The 14,561-nt window shown below is 39.5% G+C and overlaps 1 protein-coding gene across 2 annotated transcripts in view; it reads left to right on the top strand.

The window, feature by feature from the left end:
* IBTK (inhibitor of Bruton tyrosine kinase) overlaps positions 1-14,270 on the top strand; it is a 54,027-nt gene extending 39,757 nt beyond the window's left edge. For both annotated transcript variants that reach the window (XM_050971935.1, XM_050971936.1), the window contains exons 26-29: positions 3,994-4,146; positions 10,596-10,664; positions 10,783-10,915; positions 13,327-14,270. In XM_050971935.1, the coding sequence (XP_050827892.1) occupies positions 3,994-4,146; positions 10,596-10,664; positions 10,783-10,915; positions 13,327-13,452 (481 nt within the window). In that variant the 3' untranslated portion in view covers positions 13,453-14,270. The remainder of the gene's footprint in view (positions 1-3,993; positions 4,147-10,595; positions 10,665-10,782; positions 10,916-13,326) is intronic.
* Positions 14,271-14,561: the final 291 nt, after the last annotated feature.

Raw genomic sequence — 14,561 nt, forward strand, 5'->3', positions numbered from 1 at the left:
TGAATTGTCAGTCCTCTCTCTCTATAGCTTACTTGGTTGTACTTCAGTGGGTGCAAATGTTTCAGCATACCCATCACAGTCACTCTTAAGCTTTCTGTCTTCTCAATTGATTTTCATCCATGTACACCTAATGCTAAAATTTAGGGTCTCATTTACTCCCCCAATCCCTTAAATTCGTTCTGAAATAATATTGGGCAAAGCCCACAATTATATTTTTAAGAGGAAAGACAATGAGTTGGTTTGCATTTAAGGATTCAGACTCTTCCTGATCTCTGAACAATAATTGAGACCTTGACAAAAGGAGAAACAATGTTTGCATGATTCATCTGAAGTCTTGTGAGTGGATGAATTTGTGTCTTTAAAACTGCTCCTCTCAAATGCTTTGAAGAACATGCTGCCTGCTTTACGCAGGTGATTTGCAGGTCAAGCAGCAGGTTAATTATTTGCCTTAGCTAATTTAGGTGTCACAGGGCTGTTACAGCTCTGAGGCTTAAAATTTGCTTGGAGAAATTGATGGTTGAATCACATATTAATGAGCACAGTAAACACTGAGTCATTCTATACTTTATTATATTAAATAAGTGGTATTCTTTCTATTATTTGTAATCTCACCACTAATGTTGTACATATCCATAAAGACAATTTATAAAAATATTCTAAGAAATAAAGACAAAGTTTTTTATAGAAATAAAATCAAGTTGAAGGAGAATCTCCATCCTTTTATCAGGTGCAGTGACAAAGTATGAAGGAAATCCTGAGGCACCTGATATCTTCTTTGACTCAGTCTTTAATAGTAAGATGAGTCATTCTCCAGGTACCCAACTCCATGGGCTGGAATGAATCCCCCATAATCCAAGGGGAATGATGTGGTACACTCTTAGACACACACAGGTCCGTGAGGCTGGATGGGGTCAACCCAAGGATACTGAGGGAGCTGGTGAAGGTGACCACTGAGCCACTTCAGATCATTTACCAGCAGCCCGGGTCAAATAGAGAGGGCCCTGGTATCAGGAGGTGAGCCAATATGACACCCATCTAAAGAAGGATTGGAAGGAGAGTGTAGGGATCTGTACAGGCCTGTCTGCTTGACCTCAGCTCCAGGGAAGCTCATGGTGCAGATCATCCTTAGTGCCTTTATATGGCATGTGCAGGACAACTGGATGGTCAGGTCTAGCTGGCATAGGTTTAAGAAAGGCAGGTCCTGCCTGAATAGTTTGACTTATTCATACTATTCATCTATTCTCTGATAGATAATTCTTTACCTAGTGAGTGTTACTTAAACTGCAAACTGCCTATGAATTCTTCCTTGCCTTAAAAAAGCAAATAAAGACTGATTTTTCAATATCCCTTGATAAATGTCTCCAAAAAGTATATTGTGCTCTTAAGGTTCTGATTAAACAGTTTTTGGAATGAGCTGCGCCTACTGTATTACCCAAACCATCTTAGGTGGAAAGGCTAGGGTGTATTTCAGGAGGATGGAATCCAATCTAACACTCGTGTGGTCACCGTGCGTGATTCCACACGTTCCTCCTGCGTTCCTCTGGCTGCCAGTCTGGAAAATACCAGTAGCTCAAGAGTTCAAGCACAGAACCAGTGGGAGCTATATGAAATTTTAAAATTAGGCCTCGCTGCTGGAAGAAAGCATTTATTGAATAAATTTCAAGCTGCTTTAGGCAAGCGATCAATTATTCGATTGCCCCTGCTAGTTATTCAAAGTATTTTTGTGTGTAAGGTAGAATGGTTGTTACTCATCTACTCTAATATCATATTTGCAGAGTTAGTCTGTAAATTCACAGTGGACTATTAATCGACTGCATTTGGCAGTCGATTGAGCTTTCCACACTTGCAGTATAGTCAAAGCCATAGAACTTGTGTTCCAGTGAAATCAGATATTCAACTTGGATGTTGAATGTAGTAAAACACATTTGCCAGAAGGGTGTGGGATGTTCTGGCTTTTTTTGGTTGACTGAAAGTCTGTTATATGCTATGCCCTACCTTTTTCACCAAGAGAAACCTCCAGTTTCACAGTTTTTTGGGAAACTGAACCTTTCTTCCTTTGAAGAAAACTGAAAATTAGAAAGGAAATATAAAATGCTGCTCTAGTAATACTTTGAAAAAATGTATAAAGTTAACTGCATGTTGACTTTATTAGTTCTCTAAACCTAATTTGATCAAGGAAGTGGGAGTGCTGCTAACTTGTTTTGGGTTTTTTTTAAGCTCAGGAGAGTCTATGGGTTTTCAAGACCAGAGGCATAAAGAAATTTGAAGTCTCTCTTGAGAATTAACAGTTGTGTATCCTGATGTCTAGGTTGTCGGTTTGACAGCTTATACTTAACATCAGCAGCTGTTTTGGAACTCCATGCTTTGATGGTTTGCAGTTACAGCTTAGAGAAACTTAGTCATATTCCAATTTTTTTTAAAAAAAGTTTAAATTAGTTTTTCTAATTTTGCAAATTAGATAAAAATGTCAGTGTATCAGACAGGACAAGCTGAAATTTAGAGTTGTTACACATAAGGAAAATTCTGTAGCACTTTTCATACAAATCAATTTAAGCCACAAATAATTGTTTTGGATAGGTTCACAAACAGAATGTCACAGTTGATTTTTGGAGGGGATGTTGTTTGTGGGCTGGGGTTTTTTTTGGCTCTCTGTTGCAAGTGTATCTGATTGCAGTGTGGAATTTTCATGGAAATGGGTAAATCAAATCAAAGTAGGCTACTTAAAATGTTGCTAGCAGAAGCAGCTTCTGTGACAGCAGATCCCATGGACCATATGCCTAGTCAGTATAAAAGGTTTGGGGGAGCTCTGGTCAAACACTTGCCTGAACTTCTGTGTGCTAGCTGGTGGTAGGAATAGAGGATGTGCAAAATGACTCTGAGCCCCTGTATCTGGAGGTTCCCATTCTGCTTTCTGTCTTCTGTGCTGCTATCCAATATTTAAATAAAATAAAAAGATCCAAACTTCGCCAGGGTGGGCTAACATCAGACATCATACATAGATTTCAGATGCTTTTGTTATACATTTCAGATACAATGTTGCACTTTTAAAATTCCTTTATCTTTGTTACCTTAAATTGTGTCCCACCCAGATGTAGCTTTAAAGTCTTTGACTTGAGATGCTGCTCTTCTCATGGCAGTTGCACAAACAATTGGCATTGTATAAAAAGCTTGTTTTACTTCTGTAGTGTTTATTAAGTATTAATTCCAAAGCCTTGATAGGTAAGAGAAATACTCATGGTAACTGCCTTGAATTCTGTAAGTAAAAAGATTTTGGGTTTGGAAAGTGTTCATGATACCTAAGATGCTAAATTGCTATATTTTCTTACTGGTTTATTTTTGAAAGATAATATGCAGGCTCTAATTCAGTAACTTGTGCTTGGACAAGTAAAAGAAAACTGAGGATATCAGTTTTCTTGAAGTTCACTGTGGATTAAGGGATTTATAGAGCCTCAAGCAGGTATGAGCAAATCATTCAGTATCATGGCAAGAAAAGATCAGCTATACTTGGCTTTCATGGTGGTAAACTGCCTGTGTTAGACCAACAGTTCCTAGAGCATTGTGATTTATGAAAATACTTTTCAAGGACTAGCACTGTTAGAAAAGTTGCAGCTTGTCTAAGACAAGCTATCTATGAAAAAAAAGATTGCTTTATAAGAAGATGAGGTGGGGGGAATAGGTGAAGGGCTGGGGTTTGATTTTTTTTTTTTTTTTCCCTAATGACATTTCAAAACTCCTGGCTTCTTCTGTTCTCATAGATATTTATTTCCTGTTCTTTATCTATATGACCCAAAATGACTTATTGTAACAGATGAGGTCTAGCAGGATAAGGGTAGTATACAAAACCTACGTAACAATATATTTTTAGTAACAATTTTTAATTTATATATTTAAGTAGAGATGCCTCTTTCCTATCTGAATTATGGAATAATATGGGATCTTGGAAAGCTCAAGTATCAACTGCATTGGTTTTGTTTCATTTTTGTTTTTGAAAAGGTCATCTTCATTACATTCTGCTCTGCCAAAGTCATTCCGTGATCTTGTGATGGAAGAAGAAAAAAGTATGAGTGTGAATAATTCACCTGGTACTGGTATTAAAAGATGTGGACATAGAGGATCTGAGGATTCATCTGTCCAAAACTCCATAAGGTAAGAATGCATTTTTTTCTGATTGGTCAACCATTGTACAAGAAACACAATGATCTGTCAAATTCTGCTGAAATAAGAATAAAATTGTCATTCAAAAAGAGCATTCTTCTGATGATTTTGTTAATAAGATTTTATGAATGAAGTACTCTTAAGAATAGAAAGCTTAAAGACCAAAGCAATTTAATGCCACTGCTAATATGTTGTTTCAGGTTCAAAGTGTTTGTATCCATACAGATGGATATGTGTGTGTGTAAGTGTATGTGTGTGTATATATATAAAACTTCAGGCTCCAAACAAAATATGTCTGTATGTGTTTGTTTGCATATGCATGTATGTATCAAATGATAAACCAGTATTTTCTAGCCTCTGCAGTAATTAGATATTCATGAGCATTCAGATATGGCATTCATGAAACATTTTGCTAAGAAGTATTTCTGTGTAACCACTGAGTGGATAAAACTAGTTTATTCAAACACAGTTCTGGCATTTCCTAAGCTGAGTTTTCTTATAAAATGGCTTAATTGTTTAAGTGCAGTTTTTCATGGATTAATCAGGCTTACAAAAACATTGATGCACTGGTTATTAAGTGTATTATAATTACTGGTGGGCTGCAGTTTTAAGGACAAAAATAAGACACATGTGAATAATATCTCTAGTTATTAGACAATATTGCTCTTTGGTCAAAATTTTTTAGCCATGTATCCTCTTGCTACTTCCAGTAGAATTGCTGTTCTGGATTAAAATAACTGCTTAAGCTGAGGAAAGAGACTCAGCCTTATTCTTGAAGGTCTGTATGACTGAACTGCCCACCCACCTTCATCTCTTCCCCTTATCATCAGTAACTTTGAATGCTAGACATTTCAAATATATTTACAAAACAGAGAGCCTGGAAATCTTACAGACTCTACCACCTACTATCGGGAAGCACTGTAGACCAGCTGACCCACAGTGGTAGGGAACCCAAATGTGACAACACAGCTGGCTGGCTGGTGGCTTCCTTGGCAAAGGCACAGCCCCAGTGTGCCAGAGGGAGGTGAGCAGGGCAGGCTCTGTGCCAGAAACCAGGATGTGCCACAGGCAGTGAGCACAGACAGTTGCATTGGGATCAGGCAAGGTTGACGTCAAACCTGCAGATCAAGTCAGGGTCAGGAACAGCAAAGCTGGGCTTGGCCATAGCTGCAGCATAGCTCAAGAAAGGCCTGAGGGACTGAGCTTAAATGAAGCTCTTGAGTAAAGAAGGGGGGCTTCTGTAATCCTTCACACAACTCTTCTTAGAACACAACTTCAGAGCAATTTTACTCAAGTTTACACAGCTGTACTGAGGGAGAAGTTTGCAGAGCTGTTGGTGCACAAGGAGCTGTGTCACTTCTTACCCCAGCCCCTTATCTGGCTGTTTTTTTTTATGAACTCCATTGTCCTCCAATAACTGACTCCTCTGTGAGGAAAAGAAAGTTCTGCTGGGCCTCGGTTTTGGTTGTTCGGCTTGTATAAAAACTGGTGTTTCCCTAGGATAGAAGTACTACATGTTTTGCTGCTATATGAAGAATAAAATGAGGATAGAAATGTAAGAACATTGTGTGTGAGATAGTGTCTGAGGAGAGAGGTAGGAGGCATTTGGAGTGTGTGTGATGGGGAGGCATTCCTCAGGAACTGAGTGATAAAGCTGAAGTTACTGTGGTGAGTGACAGTGTGGGGACATGAAACTCAAATCTGCAGAACAGGTATTTGTTCATCTTGTTGCTAGGACAAGAATAAAACTTTTCATCATATGGGAGATGCCAGGGGCTGGTAATAAGAGAATTTTGCACTGGATGCTATTATTAGCTTTGCCACAACAGCTCTGTAATCTTCATAAAGTAATTTCTTTTCCTTTTGCGTTGCCCTGTCTTGTCTATGCAGTCTGGCCAGTGCGCCCGCTCTCAAAGTAGACTATTTGAGCTGAATCCAGGCCTACATTAAATGCCTGAAGATGATACATTAAGGTAGTAGAAGGCTAGTAGATGGCTAAATTGGCTATCATCACTTTGAAAAGAAGGCCCCTCCAAAGTTACTTCAGGTTGTTTTTACATTGTGTCTGAAGATGTGCTTTTTTTTCTAGTAGGTGTAAAGAGCCTAGGTGACTAGTTCTTCCATCTGAAACTTAGGAGTGGAGTTTCTAGTTTGAGGTAATTTTATTGGTTTTTGACTGTACAGTTTTGTCACAGTAGGCTCTGTTTTTCTACCTGAGGCATTTAAGGGCTATTTATGTGAAAAACAATTATCCACACCCTTACCCCATCCTTTTTAAGGGGAGGAAATTATACAAGCGTAGAGATAAGCAGTCCTCATCTGTTGATGGCAGACTTGGTGATGGGACACTGAAGATACTTGCATGATTTTTATGTTCCTGCTTTGTCTTTCTCCTTTGGATAAACTGTGCACTAATTAAACCAACAGTTTCTTATATATCTGGATGGGGGTATTTTGAATGGTGACGTAATATACTGTCACTTTCCAAGTTTTGCAGTACAGGTTTGTTTTTCTTAGGTAAATGAAGTCATGAATTTAATCCAGAGGCAAATCATTCCAAGAGCTGGGGCATGTGGAGGTGGCTGTGTTGTTTCCAGGGGCACCTCAGCCTTGGAAGTTATGCTGTGCACATGTAGCTCATAGTCCAAGCTAAAAGCATAGGCCTGACATGACTTAACTTAGTTGTGGCAGCCTGAGTTGTCTTCACAGTGTTACTCCAGGGAGCAGTGAAGCATCTTAGTGGAAACAAGTATGTGCGGCTTCGTGTGGGAATGGCCTAGTTCTGTCTTGGCTAATAATGAGCTAATATGTAGCTCATGACTCAAATGGTATAACAAAACCCAGGAGGATTCTACAGGAGACCAGACTTTGTGGGTTTTTTTTAGAGAACAGTTATTAAATCAGGGAGGCACCAAACCTGACCTGGTGTCTCATGAACAAATACTCAAGAAACATTAGGGAGCTGAGGGCTGGGACATTTTGGTGGCTGCACAAGAGTCATGGCAAGTTCAGCCAACTGAGTTAATCAGGTTGGTTCAGTTCTGATGATACTTGGCTGGTTTATTTCCATGCACAACCATTTATGTGTCTGCATCAGTCTTAATTTCTAAGACTTCCAGATTTCCAAGTTCTATATTTTTGTGGCTCTTTTTCCATTTTTCTGTATATGCTAGCTTCACGTTTCCTGTGTATTCCATTTCTAGTCATTTTGATGCCAGCTGAGAAATTAATTTAGAATGTTGAAATATCTGCAGTTGATTTAATATCTGGACTGAGTATCTTGTTAGCAAGAAACACAGATGTATGCATGTACAAACCCCTTCAAAATACCTGGACTTCTTCCTACATTTAAAGACCCGTTGGCTTTAAATGAGAGAGATGATACAGGTATTTACTGACCTTTTAATTGATCACTAGAGTATGCTGTGATGCTGGAACTATTAATTCCAGTTTTGGGAAATTCCTGTTTGAGGTGATTTTTTTTTTTTGTTTTTGTTGTTATCATTTGGGGTTTTGGGCTTGTTTTTATGAAAGTCATCAGGTTTGTTAAGTGTAACAATCCAGTTGGGTTCATTTATAGCAGTGCTGTGAGTTCTTTGGATTGGGAATGGAAAGAAGAGTGTAGCTGTCAAATCAGGTACTGTCAAATGTGCTGGAAGGTGGTGAGTATTATTAAAGCAGGTGGAAAAAGAGATTAAATTGAGAGTTAACGTCAGTATAAGAGCACAGAAGGCTGTTTTCATCTCCTCTTTGCCTTCCTTTTCTTTGGTTCTTTTCTGCTTTTCAATGTTGTTATCTTTAAGTAAAAGCCTTGAACACTTGCAGGGATGGGGCATCCACAGCTTCCTGGGGGACCTGTTCCAGTGCCTCACCATCTTCACAGTGAAGAAGTTCCTCCTAATATCTGAACTAGACCCGCACTCTTTCAGTTTGAAGGGCTGTCCTGACATTACATGTGCTTGTAAAAAGTCCCTCTCCATCTTTCTTGCCAGGTCCCTTCATGTATTAGAAGGCAACCATCTGAAGCCTTCTCTTTTCCAGATTAAACAAACCCAATTCTCTCAGCTTTTCCTTGGATGGAGAGGTTCTCCATACCTCTAATCCTCTTGGTGGCCTCCTCTGGACTTGCAGCAAGGTCCATGTGGTTTTTGTGCTGAGGACCTCAGAGCTGGATGCCGCTAAAAAAAATAGTGCTCTGCTTTGAAATCACAAAATAATTTTGGTTCTGTAGTTTAGCCTCCTACTCAAAGTAAGTAAAACTAGATTGTGTTACTCATGACCTGGTCTGCTTGAGTTGTGACTGCTTCCAAGTGTGAAGATACCCCAGACTTTTTGGGCAACATGTTTCAGTGGATAATCATCTCTGTGTTGTATTTTTATTTTGCCTTTTATCTGTCTGGGATTTACTGTTGTCTATGTTGCCTCTAGTCTTTCATTGTGCACCTCTAAGAAGATACTTCCTTATCTTTTCTCTGTCCTGTGGTTAAGTAGTTAAGGCAGCAAAGAGATCTCCCCTTTGCTGCCTCCCTTTAGGATTAACAAATCACATTCTTCCAAATCCTGGACTTGTTCCAACGTGACACCATCCTTCTTGTATTGCGGAGCCCAAAATTGAGGATGATACTCAGTATGTAGATGAAGAAATGCAACTTAAAGGGGAGGAATCACTTCCTCTGCCTGCCTTGCTACAGTATTGCTAGCACAGCCCAACACACCGTTGGCTGTCTCTGCTGCAGAGGCACTGGCTGGTAACATCTTCCACTTATCAGCCAGGACTCTGCAGGTTCTGCTTTCTCTCTGCTGCTTTCTAGCCAGTCAGTCCTGGCCTGTACTGCCTCGTGGGGTTGTTCTCTTCCAAATACAGGACCTTGCACTTGTCTTTGAAATTCACTGGTTCTCAGCTGCCCATTTTTCCAGCCTATTGAGGGCTTCTGAAAGGCAGCCTGATGTCCAGAATACCCATCCACCATCCCCAACCTCTCCACAGCCAGCTGGAGGGTCTGTTCTGTTCTCTTCTCTTCTACCATAGATGCTTAACAGGATTGATTCCAGTATCAGTCCCTGAGGACACCCACTAGTACTGGGTTTCCAGTTGGACTTTGTACAGCTTATCCATTTCCAGACCATTTTCTACCCATCTCATAGTCCATTTACTCAGTTCATATTTTTCAGACTGAGTACAAGGATGCATGACCTGGCAATGTGCATTGTTTGTTTTGTGGGGAAAAATATGTTTTGTGACAAAAAGCTCAACATTAATAATTTAAATCCGTTTTTGATGATGGATGTTAGATTTCAGATTTTTTGAGATCTTGCCCTTACTATTAGTGGTGGGAAACATGTTTTTTGTTGTCCTTGGAATTGTGTTCTGGGGAAAATATTTCAGCCGGAGAACTTGGTAGTTACTGGAATTCTCTTAACTTTCTATAGATTTTTTTTTCTGTTTTATCCAAGAGCTTTGTGGTCACTTACAAAGGATTACCAAAGCATTAAAGAAAATTGAGAGTGATTTATTGAAACAGCAACACCCTTAGAATTGTTTGCAGTGCCATAGAATGATTCAAAAAATATTTGCCAGCATGTCACATTATGCTGTAACACTTTTTTAAGGTTCTGGAAATTGCAAAACTGTCCTGTCAAAGATAGGTATTAAATCATGAGAATAGGGCCTCTCTTCCTGCTGGCATAGGATTTTTCTGACAAATATACTTGTCTCTTAATGGATACAGTGTAACAAATGTGAACTTCTTTTTGTTGAGAGGTTAAAATTTTGTAATTGAATAAAATATCTTCCTGTCTAGAACTATATAATATTTCAAGGTTTTTTTTTTTCTATTCTGTTAATTTTAGTTTTATGCTGTTCTTGGAATGTGAGAGCTGGTTACAGGATATGTACTGAAAGTCTTTAATTTCTGGGTTTACACTCAAAGAATTTACTCTAGTGAGATTGTAGCACTGACTCTTTTGCATGAAAAAGCAAATGAATGCAGGACAGTTCAATTTTTTATCTTGAATCTTTATCTTTTTAACTTGAATTTTTTGTTCTTTCAGATTAATTGCAAACTTTTATAGGTAGTGCTGTTAGTGCATAACTCAGTTGGCTAATTTACATGTAAAAAAGCAAAAGAGCCTTTTTGTTTTTTTTTTTTAATAATCGGAAATTAAACTCCTTTTTTCAAATCCTCAAGTGTTAGGAAGTGCCAGAATTAATGCCCGAGATGAAATTCTGTTATGGTCTGGTAGTTAGAAATGAGAATCAGTGTCTTTTTCAGTCTCAGTATCACAGTTAAAAACAAATTCCACATTATATCTTAATGCCTTTCCTCTGTAAAAATCCTACACATTTGTTGTAATTTCCTACTGCAGTTTTGTATTTCACAATATGATGTAGGAGAATGCTCTGCCAATGACTTTTTCTTTCCTTTCCTACCTCTCTGCAGGTCCAACACTAGAAGTAACCCAGGTCTGGAAGACCATATTCTGGAATCTCCACAGCTGGAGAGTCATAAGTAAGTTTGGTAGTGGTTTAGGTTCTGGAACTTTTTTACTCTGAGTTGTGCTGACCTTGATGTTGCCTCATAATGTTTGGTTTTTTTGTTTTTTTTTTTTTTTTTTTTTTTTTTGCAGTCCTTGGTCAACAGCATCACCAGCCAGCTCTCCTGTGATAGCACCTGTCATGTTCTCAGCTATTGTAGAGGAAGAGCTCCAGCAGGAAGCTGCTCTTATTAGGAGCAGAGAAAAACCTTTGGCATTGATCCAGGTAAAGTGCTGTTAATGCTGCTCTAAAGGAGGAGTTTCCAATGACTCTTTCAGAGATCAGTTATTAGTATTAGTTATGTATTAGTACATGTCATTTACATAATGATAGTAAATATAATTTAATTATAACTTCGCACTGCTATTTCATAAGGTCTATTAAAGTCAAAATGGCTGAGTCTGTGATAAATGTATTTGCAGCTTCAGAGAATGGTTGAGTTTGGAAGGAACCCCTGGAAATTGTCTAATCCAAACCCCTCCTCAGAGCAGGTTTACAGCAGGTTTCTCAAAGCCAGGCAGCCTTTGATTATCTGCAAGGATGAAGACTAAAGGCTTCTCTAGAAAACCTGTTTCAGGGACCACTCTCACATGGAAAAAGATTTTTAAATACAATTTTCTCTTTTCAATCTGTGCCCATTGCCTCTTCTCCTGTCTTAGGGTACCACCTAGAAGAGCATGTGTTAGTTGTCTTTATTCTCTCCTAGCAGGTATTTATACACTTTGATAAGATCACCCTAAGCCTCCTATTATCCATTTTATACAAATGAAATGTGCTTAGCATCTCCTCAGTGTCAGATGTGCTGGGCTCTTAATCATGTTTATGCCATGTCACTGGACTGTTCATTATATCCCATGTTTCTCTTGTACTGGGAGGTCAAGAAGTGGACCCAGCATTTCAAGTGTGTCTTACCAGTGCTGGGTAGAGGGAAAGTATCATCTGTCTCATTTTTGGCAGTGCTGTCCCTCACAGAGCACAGGAGGCCCTTCTTTGCCATATGAGTACACTGCTGGCTAAAGGGCTAAAAAGTCCAGCAGGACCCCAGCTCCTTTTATGCCAGGCTGCTTTCCAACTTGTCAGCTCCCAGTGTGTATTGCTGTCTGGGGTCTTTCTTCGTAGGAGCTGGACTTTGGGTTTCCCTTTCTTGAACTTTGAGATTCCTTGTAGCCCATTTTTCCAGCATTGTCTGGGTCTCTCTGAGTAGCAGTACAGCTGTCTGGTATATCAGCCACTCCTTCCAGTTCTCTACTGCTTGTAACCTTGTTGACGGTGCACTGTATCTCTTCCTGTGGATAATGAAGATGTTAAACAGTGCTGGCTCTAGTCTCAGTGTTGGTGCTAGTGACTGGTTTCTAGGTGGACTTTGTGCCACTGGTCACAGCCCTTTGAGATCACCAGTTCTGCCAGTTTTCAGTCTGTCTCACATTGCATTTATGAGGTCTGCTCTTAAGCTTGTCCACTTAAACTCTTGTCCACCTAAACTCTTAATACTTAAGATTAAGCTGTACCATTTTTGCAGGAATCACCTAGTGTTCACTCAGATCCTCTTGCCTTTCTTGAAGGTAGGAATGATATTTGATTCCTTCTAGTCCTCAGGAATCAACCCTTATTGCAACAATTTTTCAAAGGTTTTTTTAATGGTGCTCTTGCAGTCATTTTGGCTTGCTCTGATCTCCGGGGCCTGGCATTGCTAGAGACATGATCTGTACACTTAAGACCAACATAAAGGTCCCCAGCCTTTTCCATGTCTTTTTCATTCAGTAGTAGATCTATGTTGTCTTTTTTTTTCCTGCTGTAGAAGCCTGTTTTGCTGCCCTTCATGTTCCTTGCCAGATTACACCACAGATGGCCTTTGACTTTCCTAATTTTTGTCCTGTGTGGCCACACAGAGTCTCTGTTATCCTTCTGTGTGATTTTTTTTCTGCTACCACATCTTGTATGCTTCCTTATTTGTTTGGGTTTTGTCAGGAGCTCTTCTTTTCAGCTGTGCAGTCCTCCTGCCATTTTTATTTGGCTAGGAAGCTCATTGCCATGGCCTGTTCTTGAGCTTGGCAGAGGTGATCTTTAAAGTCAACCAGCAGTCCTGGACCTTTCTTCTTCTTTCCGGGGCCAAATCCCAGGGATTTTTCTAAGCAGGTGCCTTCATAATCTTCTCTTCTGAAGTCCCAAGTTGTTTGCTATTTCTCTTGTTCCCAGCTTTCAGGATCTTGAACTCCAGCATCTCACATCTTATTGTCATTGCAGCCATGGTTGCCCTCAACCTTCACATCCCTGACCAGTCTTTTTTTTTTTTTTTGATTATGAGATCCATCAGAATGTCTCCCTTGATCACCTCCTTCATCACCTGTGTTGAATTTTTCACCCATGTGGAGGTGTCTTAGAGTAACTATCTGTCTTAGAGTGTCTTAGGCAACTCTCTTGCCTTTCCAGCAGATATCAAGGTACCTCAAGTTTCCTATGAGGAGCAGGTCGTGAAAACCTGAGGTTTCTTCAAGCTGTCTGAAGAATGTATCGTCTGCCCCTTCCTCCTGATTAGGAGGTCTGATGCATTCAGGACCAGTAAAGCCAGTTCATAACCATGCCTATGGTGTAAATGTAGACCTGACACTGACATACATGCTTTTTTTTCCTTCCAGATTGAGGAGTGTGCTATTCAAGACTTATTAGTCCACTATGAAGCTTTTGACAACCCTGAAGAATTTGTGACCGTTGAAAGGGCTCCACAGGGACCTATAGCAGCACCTATGTGGAACAAGCACTAATTTGTACTTTTCACAGTCCTCCCTTCCACAGTTCTCACAGCTGTATGTGCACTTTTGAAATTGTAATTCTTCTTACAAGTAATACAGGACTGGAAGAATAAGAATCATGTAATTTTTAACATCATCAGCATTAAAACACTGCCCTTAATCACTAGGTATTTGTTAGAGAGAATGAAATAATGTGTTCACTGTGTCCTTTACCCACAGTATCTATTGTATGTATGTTTTGACAGCATTTCTTTAATGACACCTACAATTAGTAATGGTACATGAGGCTGTAGATTGGGAATGTATTTGCTAATCTTAAATTGTAAGGGTGTTTTGTTAAATTAACAGGTGAAAAGCAAGTGTTTATTTTGTGATTTAACGTGGAATTGAATGTGCAGAATTAAACACCTTTAAAGTTTGGGGGTGTGTCCTTCAGACCTTTCTTGCAAATTGGGAATATTGGGAAAAAGTTTGTGCTTGAACTTCATGTAAAAGTATAGTTTGACAATGCAGTTTTTCTTAAGTTACGTGTTCAAGTCCTGGTTCTCTGGTTGCTGTGGCCAGCACGTTTCCCTGTTGTGCCCCAGGCTGTGCCCGGCCATCGCCTGTGCTGGGCTCAGCCATGCATGTTTGTCACTGCTGTGAGTGAGCCCCGCCTTGCAGCAGCCAGCTCTGTCCTGAAGTAGAGCACACAGCTCAAGAGGATGGGGTGCCACTTAATTAGCCCATCTATAGTCTTATCCTGGTACATATGGTATGCTTTTAGAACCACTGTGTTTGGGGATGATTCACTTGAAGTGCTGAGGAAATAAAAGATCAGTGTATACGTTTTTGAAGCTGTATGGGCGAGTGCTTGACTGGGAAATTTGCAAATACCTGAGCTGCAAAGGTTATCATAGGTGGCTTTCAATATTGTGTTCCAAAGTTCTCTGTGCCTGGTTGAAACAAATTTATAGATATAAAAAAAAAAGAAAAAAAGGTAGCCTTATTTGCAATATTTTGTCTAGTTTGTCTTGTTTGTATAGATGTGTTTGAACTTGTGCTTCCTCAGTAATGTCAGTACTCATGAACTCTGGAAAACTGGAATGAAGAGATCTACAGAAAATGAATGTAAAAAATTG

This window comes from Serinus canaria, chromosome 3, assembly GCF_022539315.1.
Source record: "Serinus canaria isolate serCan28SL12 chromosome 3, serCan2020, whole genome shotgun sequence".
In the NCBI taxonomy this organism is placed as follows: Eukaryota; Metazoa; Chordata; class Aves; order Passeriformes; family Fringillidae; genus Serinus; species Serinus canaria.